The 17,517-nt window shown below is 38.7% G+C and overlaps 1 protein-coding gene across 4 annotated transcripts in view; it reads right to left on the reverse strand.

The window, feature by feature from the left end:
- PAPLN (papilin, proteoglycan like sulfated glycoprotein) overlaps positions 1-17,517 on the reverse strand; it is a 58,513-nt gene that overhangs the window by 27,130 nt on the left and 13,866 nt on the right. For 2 of the 4 annotated variants that reach the window (XM_015864587.2, XM_015864584.2), the window contains exons 1-3: positions 17,278-17,372; positions 8,659-8,721; positions 25-140 (exon numbers count right to left, since the gene is read on the reverse strand). In XM_015864587.2, coding sequence (XP_015720073.1) covers positions 25-140; positions 8,659-8,721; positions 17,278-17,280 — 182 coding nt within the window. In that variant the 5' untranslated portion in view covers positions 17,281-17,372. Of the gene's footprint in view, positions 1-24; positions 141-8,658; positions 8,722-17,277; positions 17,373-17,517 lie in introns of those variants that run through there. The other 2 variants (XM_015864586.2, XM_015864585.2) reach the window with 1 other exon arrangement.

A 17,517-nucleotide genomic window follows, 5' to 3' on the forward strand; every position in this document is an offset into this window, starting at 1 on the left:
AAAGAAAAATAGGTTAGACCTCACCTTTGGAAGTAGCAGCGCCGTTGTCGAACACTGACTCCACCACCGCAGCTCCGACTGCACTTGCCCCATTCACCCCAGCTCCCCCAAACACCAGCCTGACGCTTCATCCTTTGGCCCTGTAAATAACACAAAACATATCAAACAAACATAAGGAAAACAACAAACATACAAAATGAAAATGGAACAGAACACCTATCTGTCCTCTTGCAAAACAGACTGTGTTGCTGCCTTGTGTTCCTAGCATGAAATGTAGCAGAGAAAAATACATCAGAAAATCCAAACCTCTAGTAACTAGAAGTAGTAGTTTCCTGAAGACATACAGCAGCTCCAACTTCATAATCTCAGTACTTTGAAACAATCATCTGAAAGATAACAACTCCCTCTCAGCAAGGCAGGAGAGGCAAACAGTTCATTTAGGAGCTGTGAGCACTGTCACTCTAGACCAGATAAATACAACCCCCCTGCTCAACATTCTGTGTTAAAGCATGGGTCATCACTAGCACCAGCCTTAACTCATTCTGTTGCAGAAAGTCATTCTGAATACTGATGTTAAGAGAAATCAGCACGATAACCTGGATGTTATAACTGCAATAGAATCACACAAAATACATTGTTGTAGAAGTACACAAAATAAGTTTTCAAGAAAGAAGCTGCAGCTAACAGAATCTGCATATAGCAAAACATGGTGTCCCTGTTCACTGCAGGGGTGTTGGACCAGATGGCCTTCAGAGGTCCCTTCCAACTGCAAGGATTCTATGATTCCTATGATTTAGTGGGAAGAATAGCAACATCCTGAAAACAAAAATAATTGCAGGATGCAATACTGGCAAAAAAACCCAAACAAACAAACAAACAAAAAAACCAACACAGTAAATGACAGCTTGATCACACAGTGACACTGTAAAGATGAGATATGCAAAGCAGATGCTGCTCTCCTTGTGAGAGCTGAGTATTGCAAGCAAGCACCACTTCACAACATCACTACCTATTTGCAGTGCAGTTTCAATAGTTGCTGGTTCGTGCAGGCCAACAATAACTTGGCTAATTCAGATTAAGGCTGTTATTTTGGTGTGTAATTACAATCCATTATTGAAAACAAAAAAAAAAAAAAAAAAAAAAAAAAAAAAAAAAAAAAAAAAAAAAAAAAAAAGAAAAAAAAGAAAAAAAAAAAGAAAAAAAGAAGAAAAAAAAAGAAAAAAAAAAGAGACACAGTCTAATTCTCTTCACCCACACTGTGTTCCAAATCTGCATAACCTCTGGGTCTGGCTCCCAGCCTATCTTCCAGGCTCACAGAGCCCCTTTTGTGACTAGATTACTTCACCTCACAGCCTCACCCTCCACATCTCCCTGCTTGTGTTCTGTTACCATCCCTTCCTGTCATCCCTCCTGCATTCTCATGTAAATGACTCCCTGATGATCAACCAGCTGACATCGTTGTAACAGTTTTCTACTGGAGTGGAGGAACATGCTAGAGATGTAGAATTTAACTATTGCAGGGATATTATCCCACTCAGTTCACACCTTGCACCCACAAAGGGTTGCTTTCCAGAGCCTACAGAGAAGGCTCTGCACTTCTTGAATGTATTTTTCACTTCAGTTGATTATTTTTACATAAGACATACAAATCTCTGCTAGAAATAGGAGCTATCCTAATAAATTATCCAATGAATTCAACTCGTGCAAGATGCACGAGTTAATCCTACCTTCTCATGTAAACACTTTTCGTAATTTTCTGCACATACTCCCTGCCTGATGGCAAGTTCTTGAGTTATAGTCTTGTTTTTCTTCCTCTTGGCCACTTTTAAGAAGTAATTCCCTTCTACAGACAGAGCAACACATTCAGAGATATCTTACCATATTTATGCAGTTGCTATGACCATAACCCACAGCTATCATTCTCCACAATCATTCCATTTTCTCCCTGCCTCTACTGTTTTAATGTGAAGCACATTTTTCTTGGCCTGTGTGCTATTGATTTTCTTCATGTAAGTTTTCGTGCATTTCTTTCTAACACCCCTGCAAGCAAAATCCTTCAGGACAAGCTTTCTAGTTCAGACTAACTCTGTTTGCCTTCACTCTGCTCAGTCAATGGCACTACCCAGGTTACAGCCACTTCCACATATTTTCTGTCTGCCAATTCAATGTCTCTCTGACCCCTTACCAAACCTGGCTACCATTGTTCTGTTCCAAATATTCAGCTCAGTGTTTGTCTTTGGCATTCTCACTTGCCTTTCTGGGAGTAATCCCATCAATAGAGTTTAGCTTTCAGAAAAGCATCTTATTTCCCCAAGTGTTTCTTTCAGGCACCTAATTCTGCCCCCTTACTCCCAAAAGAATGAAACACGCCACCAATCTAATTCTCTGCAGTCTTATTCCTCTATATCAGCTGACTGATTTAGAAGCAGTATTAGCTCACCCTGGAAACAAGGAATCTTTCAGTCAACATAAGGGTGAAGAAAACATGTAGATAAAAATCCAAAGGGGAAGTATTTGAAAGTCAGATTACTGGAAGGCAATTAGGACAGAAAACCCTTCCCTGACACACACACCAACATGATAAATATTCCAATATGCCTCCTACAGAAGTAGCATTCCTTACTCCTTCTACAGAGAGCAAAATCAGCAGGGACTCTTTTTAAGAAGGCTTATATATCTGCAGAGTGCAGGAACGATCATTTTCTCAGTATCACTCCATTTATGTACACCCCAAAATGAGTGTCAGTCAGAAGAATCCTTCAAAGCTGTATGGTGATAGAATATATAAAATATATATAATGTATATCCTGTATAAAATATAGAAATATTTTAATAGGAACCCAACTCCCTCATATGTCAGTGACTGCATGCATGCACGGATATAAAGAAACATAGTAAATAAGGAATCTATTATTATATAATCTGATAACAAGATGTTTTAAGATGCTATCGGCTAATTTGTGTCCCCAAAGCCTGTTTATGCTCTGCTCTGACTCCAGAATGCTTTTATCTATTGTCAGCCAGAATGACTAAATCCCAGGCCCTGCTGGACTCTGGAACTAAAGGCCTTAAAATTTAATCATTGCTATTAATTCAATTGGCTAGATCCCTCCTCCCTCCCCCCCCTAAGTTTAGCATGCATACAAGAATGTAAATCCTCTATCTGCAGTAAGTATATATTTTAATGTTTCAGGAGAAGCCAGAGAAAATATATAACCATCTTACTTCCGAAAATTCCAGTGAGGACAGACATTTAATGCCTAGTTGTTCTGTCTCATTTTATTGCCTGTTAAAACAAAGGAAATGTTTATTTTCAGGCAACAGTGATGAAGAAAACATGATGCTGGAACCACATGCTCACGAGTAAGCAAGCTGCAGTGGTCCAAAAGTTTAGAAGGTCAATGATTTCATTTTTATGGACAGCGCATTGCTTTCATCAGTTTCTTGACAGAACAAATAGAAGACCTACGTCTCTGAATCACTACAGCTGCAGTCTTTGTCTTTAAAGAGAATTTCAGTATGCATCTTACTGTGTGTGTCTGAAAACTCTGGAAAATGGCACTAGATAATATAATATATATCATATAATATATATTTTTACATATGAAACATACTGGAGAAGCAGCTATGAGTGATACTTGACTGAGAAAGCCTGAAAGTGCTGTTGGTATGTAGGAACAACTTAAAGAGGGCCCTTGAAACACTTCTCAATCAGTTTGATGAGATGGATAGGAAACTATGAGCAGGCAGAGGGAGTGCATCCCAGATGTGCACTGTACAAACATTTACAAAGTTCATATAACTTAATATGGATTACGAGTCAACATAAGTATTTTCCTAATGCCTTGACCCAACTCCAATATTAGTAATAAGCTATGAAAGCAAACATGCATTTACTACAAAGTCCAAAGAGAGCAGTGAAGATTTGCAATCACAGGTTCAAACAAACTAAATTCTGGTCAAAATCTTCCATCGAGTGTTTCCCTACTCATTGGGCACCTTTGATGGCCTATTCAACCTTAGTTATTCCATGACTTTTTATGCTGCCTTTCCAAATAGGCAAGCAGCCATAAAATACCACATTATACAGCTCCAACAATCATGATCAGTTTTGGACAAGACTACTGCTCAATTTTAGCTCAGCAGGTCATGTATCTTTGTTCCACTGCAATTGAAAGATCTTTCTGGATGCTGAAAAGTTGTTATTTTGACTTCTGAAACTACATCCTGCATTTAAGAGATTCCATTCCAGAAACATCTCATTGCCAGCATCATGACTGGTGGGAAACTGACACTGTAAGTTTACATTACGAAATTCGTTACGTAGGAAGTACGAACAATTGTTCACAACTCCGAACATTTGTTACCTGCTGAATTTAGATACAGCTTCCAATGATAACTTGAGTAATGCGAAGTTGAATCCCCAGATGTAAATGTCATTTTATATAGCATTTGTCTGGTGTAAAACTACAGCTATAATCAGAGTGTCTCTCTCTAATCTTTCATGGTATTTCTCAAGTAAATAACACTACAGTACTGTTGCTTGATAAAACACAACTTCCTGGGGTCTATATTTTCTGAAATAAGGTTTATCTTAACACAGCTTGAATTATAGCCTCACTGTTGAAACATCTGTGAAATAAAGGTAAAAACAGAAGAAAGCTATCACCACAGACATTTATTCAATAATGGTTTCATTGCCAAAGACTGGGCTAATAGAAGTCTCTGCGGAAAAATGTAGCTTTACTAAGTTTGAATAATAATTGCTTAGAAAAAGTTAATTTCTTAAAGAAAGATTAATGAGGTAGACTAAAAAAAAAAAAAGGAAGAAAAACAAAACAAAACAAAAAAAAAACAACAGAGCTGTCAAGGTGCCAGGAGGACTGGCTGCTCCATGGGAGCTGGGGTGCAGTGGCAGGATCTCTCAGGGGCAGCAAAGCAAGGCTGGGCTTTAAAGCCAGACCTGTCTCACAGCCATCCCCAGGCACTGATCACCTCCTCAGGGCTGGGAACAGGCCCTGCTATGGTGCTACTGTTGTGGGGCTGACAAGTCTAAGGGCCCAAATGGTGTTCCAGGCTCTGGGAAAGGTGGAAGGAGGCTGGACAGGGCCAGTAAAGCCTAGCAATGCCATCAAGGTTCTGAATAACAATACAACTGATATGTATGCTAAAACCACATGCTCTTTAGGATGCGAGCTATTTCTTTCTCCTTTCTGTGTTCAGAAGACCTGCTCTGGACTACAGCGATGACCACTTAAAATATCTCCAAGCAGCTAAGCGCTGCAAGATGTGGCATTGTTCACACCTAGCTGTTGGGGGCTGAGAACATTCAGTATGTCTCGGACATTTATAATGCAGTTGTATGCTATTATTCCAATAGATGCATTTTCAAGATAAATCCATCTGTAACCAGCTATGCTATTAGCCTAAAATGCAACAAAAAATATAGGCAAATGAATCAGAAGTACATGAACAAAGCATTTTTTATAATTCCCTCTTAACCATTGATCTTGGCTCAGACACAGCAGGCTTGCAAAGAGCTTTGAAGGTGAAGAATGCCAAGAACCATTTTTATGAATAATGAATAAGCAATCAAAGAACTGCATTTGAACAAACCTAGGGAAAAAAAAACAGAATGAGAGAGAACAAGATGGTGACAGCAGGAAGCGAAACACAAAATGATACAGGAGAGCAGCTTATTAAGATAAACTGTTTCTCAAAGAGAAGAAAAAAAGCAGAAAAAAAGAAGAAGAAGAAAAAAAAAACAACAAAACATTAGTTTGAATGGCTTGAGGTCTTCACGTGCTGTGTCCATCTTCCATTCTCTTCTACCACTCTAACCCTGGTGTGTCAGCATATCCTTTCTAACAAAACCACTAAAATCCATCCATTCTCCTAAAAGTTCAGCTTCTCTAGATACTTTAGGTTCTTCCTAGAGTACTTAGCCCAGTCCCTTACAGTTTCCATTTCCCAACTCATTTCCATATTCCTTATGTTTACCTCCCTCAGCACACCCCACTCTTTCTATCCCATTATGGGCTCCAGCACAATATAGCTGTCCCTTTCCACATCCCCTGCTTTTCTGTCAGCTAGACAGAGCATAGCACCTGCCTCACCTACCACAGAACTGGGTAGGTGCTGCCTCACTGGACTAATTTACTGGTTAGTGGGCAGAGCAGGCAATAGCTACTATTCAGAAAAAGAAAGCCTTCCTGAGGCTCTGGGTGGCCAGGAACTGACTAGAGTATAAGAGCAAACTAAAAAGACACAGCCACTGCAGAGATGTTAAATTAATCTGAAATCTGAAGAAGAAACAAGAGACATTCAGCTCCACAAAGAAGAGGATTGTGAGAACATTTTATGACCACAGACTTATTTTGGAAAAGTGGTCAAAACAAACAGAATGAAGTCACTAGAAATTGTTTATCCAAGTGACCTAACAGGAACTCAAAGGTTGAAACAGACAAATGATCACATACTGGCAGACAGCTCTTTCAGCTAAAACTGCTTCAGTATGTCATTATTGAGAAGTGGAAAGTCTGACACCAATTTACAAATGGGCCCCAGGAGAACCCAAAGAATTATACACCCACATACTATAAAATTGGCATCTACTACATAAATTAATAGAAACTATAACAGAGAACAAAATTAGCTGATACCTGCATTAATACATTTGGGGAAGAGTAAACTAGGCATCTTTAAAGACAAGCCCTTCTAAGGCTATTGCAGTTCTTTGAGATATTTGTAAACATATCAACGAAGGTAATCATCTGATACATTCAGACTACCAAAAAGGTTTGTACAAAATCCTTCACCTAAAGCTCTGGAGGAAGCTAAGAAGCCACAAGGAAAATCCTTGCATGGATAATAAACAAGTGGCCAGAAGTCAAAAGCAAATGTTGAAGTGAAATCTCCATTCACTGCAAAAACTGACATTAGCAGCAGAATTCTGAACCTGAACTGCTCAACACATTCAGAAGTTACACCATAAACATGGAAATAACAAAGATGAATGATAAGCGTAATAAAAGACCGAGAACTAGAGACAGACCGCAAAGAACTACAGAAAGACATTATAGGATGAGTGAAAGGTTAGTACAATGAAAATTGAGATTTCATGTACATAAATTAAGCGATGCACAGGGAAAAAAAAATAAACTGTATCCTAACAAATACAATGATGACATATGATTTAATCACTAAACAGCAGAATCTTGGCTTTGACAGATGTTGTACCATTAGAGGTCTAGGTTGCTTTAAGAAGGCGATGAACACATTTAGGGAAGAGAAACAGAGATAACTCTAGCCCAAAGGGTTCATAAACCACATGTGACTAGCCAGTGGAAGCATACTGAGGAAAATTGTACATATTTACCTATCTTCTAATAGATTTTTCTAGATATCTGCTTATGATGTAGCTGGAATCAGAATATATGGCAAAAAAAGCCTTTGGTTCTACACAGTATGCTATGGAGATTCACCACAGCAGAATGTCTCAGTGCTGTTGGATCTTCCCATCTTTTTATAGCTTGCACAGATCCAGCATGTTAGGGAAGCAGAAATAAAGTGGTGGCCAAGCAAAACCTTTTTTCTTCATTCAGCATGCCTTCAAGAGGAGCTACTGACTACATGCAGGGGACAGTCTAATGCTAAAGAGAAATGTCAGCATTTGTATTTGTATATAGGGTGTTTCAGACATTTCCATTCCAAAACATCACCAGGCTGCAGACAGGCAGGTAAGCAGATGAACTGAATAAAGTATATTCTGCCTGTGGTTCTTTCAACACAAAGCATAATCTTCTATAAGATGTGAGACAGAAAGATCTTATTTAAGCATATTTCCAACTCAAGATAAGAAGTCTATGACAGCTAACAAACTTGGCTTGATTACTGGCCTCTTGTCCCTAATCTTCAAAGAAGCCTACAAAGCACTTGCAAATACTGAATATAGGAACAGAATTTCATAATTGCTCGAGAGATTAAAAGTTATGGTCTCATTAAATTTAGTGGCATATTTATAATTCCTCACAACTCTCACTAAACACTTCTCTCCAGGTGATAATTACCTCTTCCCATCCCCCCTCTTATGTTCCTTAACATCTAATAAACGTACCACTTCTTCCTTTACTAAGACTTTCCATCTACTCAGCAGGTCACCCTTTACCTCAGATAGCCCAATTCATTAATATAATTGAAGTAAAATTCAGAGAAACTGCTCTCAAACTTCATTCACTTCAGAAAGGTCCCATTTTTCCCTCAGAAAGAAAGATGAACCCAAGTTCCTAACAACTGTGTTCTTTTTCTGACAATACTGAATTTCTTTAGTATAATTATTACATCCCCCATAAAACCTAAACCATACAACTTCTCTCTTTCGTGTACTCTTGGTTTAAATCGGCTAACCAAAGATTCATTCATCTTCCTTCCAGTGTCAGTTCTCTAAAGCTTTGAAGCAGGATATAGCAATTACTGCTTTACAGACAACGACTCCCAAGCCAAAGGCACTACCAGAATTTTCTTGTTTAACTGTCACATTAGACTTTTCTTAATGTGCCACAGTAGGCCTGATGACTTCAACCAATTAGTTCTTTTGGAAATACTTCCTACAAGTATCTTTAAATTCTTGCAAAGGTATTCAGAAGAGCTTTTACTTACTGCAAATCCAGAAGGCAGCATCACTGCTAGCAGGAACAGAAGGAACAAGTTCTTCATCTGTGTCTGTGGGGACACAAGGATTATTGATCAGAACCGCTTGCTTCTTTGCTACGTGTATGGTGACAAAGCTTAGACACTATGCAGAAAAAAAGTGAGATGGAACTAAAATCAAGATGAGAGAAGAAAAGCAGTTTTATCACTGTGCTCCCTGGAGTGATGAAGGCAACTGCAAAGACTGGAATTACCTTGCACAGAAAGGCAGAGTGTAATTACCAAGTACAAATATTTCCCTGAACTTTCCTCTGGTATTATGAGAACACCATCCCCAGGCACAATGGAAGGTGCATGCTGCTGCATGTCTGCCCTCCCACCCTTTTACATATACACATGATAAAACACTAAGATTGTAACGACTTCAACCAACCCAAGGTAAGAATTTCCACTGTTAACATTTCTGTGCCCTATAGTCATCCTGTGTGGCTTGATGAAGCTTCATGTCTCTTGTGTGATTGTGCATGTTTAAAATCCTACAGTTTGTCATAGACAACTATAACTTGATTTAACCATCTGCAGTTGCAGTCCCTCTGCAGAGCTTGAAGGGAGATTAGGGCCATACAGACGACGAAGACAGGATACAACTAGTTGTTCCACATTAAAAAAACAAAACAAACAAAAAAATCAAGGTATTATGCTAATTTGGGACCTCAGAATTATACTGGTGCATTGCCTCTTGATATTTTATCCCTCGTCCTGTGAGCTGCAGAAACCAAACCTACACCAACCACCATTCACCACAGTTTACAGCTGTGAAAAATGGCACTTTGGTCACTAGATACTTCTTACTCTTTATGGCCCCTTCTCAGGACCTGTTGACTGAGTGCAGAACAAAGAGATTCACTAGATGCCCCTAGCATAGTTTTTATCTAGACCAAGTTTCTACCAAATTTGGGAAAAGGAAAGGAAAAGCCTTATTTTTACAACGTATTTAAAAAAAAAAAAAAAAAAAGCAAAAATGACACTCCTTTTAATATTACAATGTCATATTTTCTTCCTTTAACCTGACCTATTAAATCCAGACAAAATGTAAACAGATATTATGATTTTATTGCTATAAAAGCATAACACCATATCAAAACCAAAATGAAATGCGCTTGATATAGCATTTGGATCTTTCAAGTAACTTTATGGTGGGCAACTATTATTCTTGTAGTGCTACGCCTCACTGAATCCACTCTGCTCATTACAGCTCCATAAATCCATACGTAACATGGATGTTTATATTTCCAACATTCAGAGTGGTGAGGATGAAAAGCTTGTTCTCTAATATTTTTCCTTTGGAGCACTGAAATTAAGTGCTGGAAACCCAGCTCTGTGCAAAATATCAGGGAAGTGCAAAGGAAATGTAACGAGAAAATAAGCTTCTGTCACTATATTCTGAATGCCAATCATATGATTCCTAAGAAAATGAAGCTTTTGGAGCTTTTTATATGAATAGACTTTCATTCACTTTGCATTAGCCTTCTTAAGAAACTGAGAAAAGACTGTGTAGCCTCTACTGCACATATGCACTATTTATTCTCTTTCAATTAAAATCAAAGGAAAAAATCATCTAAGAGCTGCCCTCCACAACAGGTTAAATACATTCTCAGTGCAGTTGAGGCACTGTGTCATAGCCCTACCTAACAGTGACATTTTAATAGATAGGACAGCTGTGAGAGACTTAGAAATAATAGAATCATAAAACAGCTTTGAGTAGAAAGGACCTTAAAGATCAGCTAGTTCCAATCCCCTGCTTTGGGCAGGGTTGCCAGCTACTAGATCAGGTTGCTCAGGGTGCCCTCCAACTCAGTCTTAAACATTTCCAAGGGATGGGGTCTGAAGCAGCTTATAATGTCCTTACACCACTGGCAAAAAGGCACTGTAAGAACAGCATTTTTTTTTAATGGTATTGATGTCAAACAGAGATAGATATTTGAGACTGCTCAGCCTCTTTTCTTACTGTCCAGAGAAAAATCTCTCTTCCTCAGCATTCCTCTCTTATAACTTCCATTACTTGCATTTCTCAGGTTCACATGGACAGTTGTAGGAATCGCATCCATTGCTATAGCAGCCTAGCACTGCTGCTAATGCACTGACCGCTCCTGAATCTGAACCTAGAGGGAGGTAAGAAGCTGGGCCAAAACCATGATGCTCCTGGAGAGAAGGCTAGAGAAGCAGCTCAGCACAGCCAGCAGCCAGTCCCCAAGAGCATCTTGGAGGATTTTAGCCAGAGTAAAAACATTCTATGAGGGAACAACCAGAAACCGTATCAAATATATGAGACAATCCCTAGCAAAAAGCGACAGGTTATAGCTCTCATGTTCACTTGTATATTTGTGCCATTGCATGAGCATGGAAATTGCTTTCACATGTCTAACATCTGGCCCAAATTTAGCATTAAAGAGTTTAGGCCATGCAGCCCTATTAAACTAATCAACAGATTCCAGGAAAAACAGTCAGAAGGAGGAGCGGGGACTTTTTTAGCCCATTAAATGCTCCACTGCAAAACAAATCTTGTGGCCGATTCTCTGAGCTTCAACAAACTTGTTGTTTTGAAAGCTTCCTCAGATGTTGTATTCACTGCTGACCCTTTTAGCCTTAATTCCAACTGGAAATTACACACATGGGACCTGTGAATCTGACTGAAACCTTCAAGAAAAAATGGTCAAGTTATGCAGTTATGCTTCTGGATTTAACGGCTCTTTTATTCCTTGCAGGACCTGAGATACGGCAACATATGTTATTCTGTTTGTTTTGCCATTCTTCTCACCAAAGCCTGAGTGTGCGGGGGAAGGAAAGAAAAGGACAGTGTTTCACAGTGCTTTCACTTGTGACAACAGCAGCTGCTGCATTCTGTGCCTCCTGCCCTCCTTTAATTCTTTTCAACGCTCCCCATCTACGTTTTCCCACTGTTAGATCAGCATCTCCACCCCCCTTTCATTCAGAAATAGTAGCAGGGCCTGAGGGGAAATCATGACTATACACCCCAGATATGGAACATCTGCTGGAAAACTAACAAGGAAGAATTCCTGCCACAGTGCTAAAATCTGAAATTACATCATTAAGAAAGAATATGAAAATCAACTCACAATAAGTAAGGAGCAACCAGGATCTTCAACCAGAACTAGAGATGGGCCCAACTGAAATCTCTGTTCAATGTAGCAGAAGAGATTCAAGTTTTCCAGCACTGCATCTGCTAGTAACTGCTCAGGTTATATGAGTAAAAGGTACGAACTGGTGACTGGTTCCAGCTATCCCTAAGCTTAGTCAAAAAAGGGTATGTCCATAGCTGAACTATGAAGCTCTTTTCTCCAACAGGGGCCAACCCAAACCTGAGTAACACTGGAGAAGTTTGACCTTGGAATTGAATTTAGCAACTAAGAAATGTACTTCTGTTCCAAAACAATAAGGATCATATAATATTTTGTGGAAACTTGAGAAACTTCTTTTTGACAATACCCATAAAGCATATTCTGGTCCCCATTCCCAATTACATTCACAGTATAGATTTCTGTTTGGTACTGCAAACAGGAGGCACAGAGTGTCACAGAGGTGATGGCTATAATTTCTAAGTCTGGACACAATTCATCTTTCAACATTCACGTTCCCAAGAAACAAGAATGTGTATACACATAAAAAATGACTTTGAAACTGCCAGTTGATATCAAGGTTCCAAAAGTAAAAAGCTAACCTTCTTTGAAGGAAAAAAGTACACAGTGAAGAGATGAAGAGATACTAGATTTCTAACTTATCTAGATGTAACTCATCTGTAACTTCAGATAAGCATCCTTATTTCCAGGGCTCGACACTGAATCTACTCAAATAAGCTTTTGCTTTAACAAACAAAATGTCTAGATAAGTATCTTTCAAGTTTTCAGTAAAAGAGTTAAAACTGGAAAATAGATGCGGTAAGAATGGCAGGGTGAGAAACAGGAGGTAATGGAACAGGGAGCAAGTTTATTCCTAAACAACTTTTACTTCTGCTGCGTGCAGCACTGGGAAAGCATGAGGATCACGTCACAAAGCCCTAAGGAACCAATAGATGTATTCCCTTGGACAGAGGATATTACATCCAAGATGCATCTTAACATGGTGTCTACCTCTTCTCTTCCCTGCCTACAGCAATTTTTACTTTTATTTTGTATGTTTTTTCCAATCAAAATTTGGGCCAGATGCTCTTTGGGTTGGGTGGATGAGACTATTCATGCACATGTGCTTGTTCAAGTAAGAGGATAGATGACTTCCTTTTGTCTTGACCACACAACAAGCCACATTTTATCAAGAGCTGTTTGTATGCAAAGCAGTGGATAAACATTTATTAAATGTGTATTTAAATACAAGACTGGTTGAAAGTGCTTAGTGGGACAAGAAGGGAGAAAGAATAAAGCAAAAAAAAAAAATTGAGTCAAATTTTTACTGATACAGATTTATTAATTCACTCTAAATGCATGCTAGGAGTTAAAGAAAGCAATCCTGTTGAGATGTACTTTCAGCAATATTATGCATTTTAATTTTTCAGCTGAGTAACTCTAAAAATTTACCTTGTTAAGTTAAAAAGTTAAGAAAAACATGCTAATGAGCACAGCAGCAGAGCTGAATAACAGCAACATATGAGCTTCTTCTAGAATGCTGTATCAACAGCCTTTCAACTCAGCCTTCCGCCTGATTCATAACACACACAAAACCTGAACTGGAGCACTGCTTAACATTGCTGACTCTGAAGTCCTCTGTAAAAGCACTGCCAGCGTATAGCAACATCACATTCAGCAACACCTGCGGAAGCTATAGAAGACCATCTCATACAGTTCTATACAGCAATCACGCAAAACATAAGCTGAAACACCATTGGGTAAAAGAGCAAGATTAGACTGTAACGCACTGAAAACCTAAGAAGAAACCACACCATACCCTAACAGGGGTTGGTGAAGAAGTTGATCTGCTTCCTTCCCAATCTCCATATTGCAGGAGATCATATAGTGCTTAATGAGGACAGATATCTTTCTACATATTAATATCAGCCATGATTCAATTTTCTGCATCCAGCCTTCCACTATTGAGTCTGCAGTTAGAAATTCATTATGAGAAGATAGGATAGATAGAATAGAATAGCCTTCTATTTGGCAGTTCCACTGTTCTTAGTTGTTAATTAAGTGTGTGACCATGTAGGGATAAAGAGGAGAGCATGCAGACTGATTTAGACAGTAAATATTGCAACAAACAGTCACACGCTGCATAGAGAAAATACATGACAAGGATACAATGTCCCAAACATTAACAATTGAAGAGGAATGGCTAACAACCTTCTAGGTCAATTACTGCCCTCAGTGGCACAGACTTCACTTAAATGAATTATTTAGCCTGATCTGAAATATTACCTGACACTGAGCTCTACTGCTAGCGTGCCAGCTGGCTCAGATTAACCCTTTCCAATTCAAAATTTGAAGAATGCTTTAGAAAGATAAGGGATGCTGAAGAACAACTTCCAATTTCATTTAACTTCGTTTCATCCTCAACATAAATGTGGTAATTCTGATCTGTGTAAAAGGTTAAAAAAAAAATTACGAAAGTGAGTGCTATCTTAAAAGGAAACTTTAAAAAAAAATACAAATTGTTTTGTGTCTTTTCAAGATCTACATCTCTTCTTTGAAAGGATATTAACACTACATTCAACATGCACTCACTAAATACTCATGTTACATTTAAATTCATTTGGTGACTAACAACAACGTTGGTAGAAAACTAAAAATATTTACCCTGACTCTCAGGCACATTTCAACTGCTGCTACCTCCACATCTAAAATAATTATTTAAAATTTAAAAAAAGGTTAAGTTTTACCTGCATATAGGTGCAAATATGCCAAGCACAACCACCTAGTGTGGGTACATCTATTCCCTAAGCAACTACCCTTTCAGACTATGATGCTGACATACCCTTGGTGACATGAAGCTGGAAACTCCTCAGAGAAATCAGTGGGTTCATTTGCATTGCTGTGCAACAGAATGCTGATTAACACAAGTAGAAACAAAAGACAGGGAAAAATAAGAAAAAAATAAAAATAAAAATCAAACACCACAACTTTCAGCTAACTTAGGAGGCAGAACCTCAGCTAGTGGAAATAGGACCAGAGTCTCTAAGGACACCAGCCAAGCATCTTTCATCTGTCACTAAAAATTAACTTCATAATAAAGATCTTAGGAGAGTGTGATTGCACAGCAGCGCCTAGAGAGATCTGAAAGGAAGCACGTGCTTAACTGTGTGATCACAGCAAACTAAAGTGGGATCTAAATATAGATTGGCTTCTTGCTCTAAAACTCTTTTGTCCCACAGGTGCCAGAAGCAAAACCTTTAGTTACTTCTTTAAGAGTTAAGCAGAGAAATACACAATCTTCTGACAGTACTTATTTCCATACATCGCATCTGTGTGTCAGGAAAGCTTGAGCTTGTTACTGTGCAGGGAAGCATAAACAAATGTTTTGTACAGAGACTAAGTCTTTAATGTTGAAGTGTCTCCTCACACACCTAGTAACTTTTGTTAGTCATCATCAAAGAAAAGATATTGGACCACAACAAATCCCATTTCAAAATCCAATATTAAATTTTAAAAAAATAAGACAGTGACACTGCATTCAGAAGTCTATCCTTTCCAGTGAGATAAGTTCTTTTGACAAGTCCATCCTACCATGGGCATAACTGCAAATGACTTTACTAGATCAGATAAATCACCTGTCAATCACCCAAATGTCTGGTCTTAGTAGCTATGGTGGGTACTCCAAGGAGTTTATTCCCAGTTCTAATGCTTCTCAAAGATCTAAAAGGAAACCAACTTATTTCTTCAGTACTTCAGTCAGTATCGGTATACCAGTAGGAGAACAATTCCTCCTTGTATCAGCTAAGGACAAGGCTCTAATACCAATCATGAGAACACCTCTAATTATATCCGATGTGTTCCAGGTGCTGTTCTTATGCAAAAATAGCATCTCTTACCCTCTTACCAAAAAGGTGGGTTTTTTTCTGTTCCTGTGTACTGGTGAGTCACAAAGTGCATAAACGCTAATAAAGTGTTAACCATTTTATGATATCATGAAAGACCTTCCTCTGAACAATGGGAAAGCCATTCGGCAGCCTAAGCCCTACATGTTACAGGCCACAGAACGTTAGCTTGTCTTATTTATATCACAGTCAGAAGGACATATCAATCAAGACTGGACATATATATATATTATTTTTTTTGCAGGTTCCCTATTTTCTAAAGAAACGTAAGTGTTCATTAAAAAAAAGATTTGCTCATAACCAAGCTTGCAACCATTTTTCTTGGTAGTACCCACAAAACACCTTTTTTCCCTGTTTCCAAAATGTTTTCAGCACGTTCACATTGACTCCAACCAAATCTTGGTGCCAACTTTGTAATCCCTTAAGTAACAAGATATTTTACCAAGCAACATCAGAGGAAGATCTCCATCCCTAAAACAGAGATACAGGATTCGCATCAGAAGATTATCACTGAAGATCAGCAGCTAAGATAATTCATTCTACAACTATGATAGCTTCCTTCTCCTTAAAATTAAAGCAAATTAAAGCACACACAGAGAAAGAGTAGCAAAAAAAAACCAAACAAAAAACTATATCTTTTCTCAAACATCCCTTCAAGTCATTTGTCAAATCCTTTTTTTCAAAGCTCCATTCAGAGTGGACAGCTCACTAAGGATTTAGAAAATGCACATACTACAGAGTAACTACTCCAAAACACTGCATTTCCCTAAACCATCAAGTGTTTACACTCTTGAAACAAAATATTTCTAAAACAAACACCTCTGAGGTGCCAGGATGCTCTCCGGTGTGCGGAAACCCCAAAGTACACTTGAAGTCTAAATTATCTCACACAGAATAAAGAAAATACACTAAAAGCAAAACTTCTGGAGACCTCAAGTTTCCTTTATGCTTTAAATTTTTGCATTTTATTAATCAATCATTAAGTTCAATAACCTCAATAAACACTAGTTCAAGCTAGTGACATTCCAAATATACATAGTACTACCTACTTCTGTTGCACATCACACACTTCCCTTCGCTACTTTTAACAGCAGAGTGTATAGTCCTAAAAGCCCAAGGGTGAGGCTGCCCAACACACCTAGCTGTGTAGCACACCAGCTCACCAATAAGGTGCACCTGGGAAAGGATGGCTTTTCACAGCTGCTCCATTTACAGACCCTGAAAAACACTCTGGCATTAGAAAAGATAATGGTGACCAAGAGAAAAACATACAAGTTACAAGCAAGCTTGCAGAAAAACTGGTGAATGGCAATTTTAAGTGCAATACAGAAGGCATAAGAGAAACTCCTAAGGCTTGTGAAGACCCAAAAGTAATAAATAAGGGGTTCTTTAGGGTCCCTGCAGAGAGACTTAACAAAACTTAAAATCTCCTTGATCTTTTGTACTAAGATTAGTTATTCCTAGCAATAGGAACTCCATTCAAGATTGTTAACTTTACCAAAGCTTTGAAACTTAATTATTAAGCAAATGTCTCTCCACCCAACCACCCACAAGGAACACCAAGACATAAGACTAATTTACTATCCTACCATGTTGCCACCAGTCTGTTGCCATCTCTTTGACAGCACTGTTCCCTTAAGCAGCTTCTTGGCCTCCCTCTTGTATCAGACCTCCTCCAGACTGAGAACCCATCCTCCAAACCACCCCTTTCACAAGCAGGTTTGCTGATTCAAGCACTACTGTTCAGTTGGGATCAGACCCCAAAATGGATCCTGCCTCACACAGCTGAAAGCAACACAGACTGATCAGGAGACACTCCCTCCCCCCTG

This window comes from Coturnix japonica, chromosome 5 (assembly GCF_001577835.2).
Source record: "Coturnix japonica isolate 7356 chromosome 5, Coturnix japonica 2.1, whole genome shotgun sequence".
Lineage (NCBI taxonomy): Eukaryota > Metazoa > Chordata > Aves > Galliformes > Phasianidae > Coturnix > Coturnix japonica.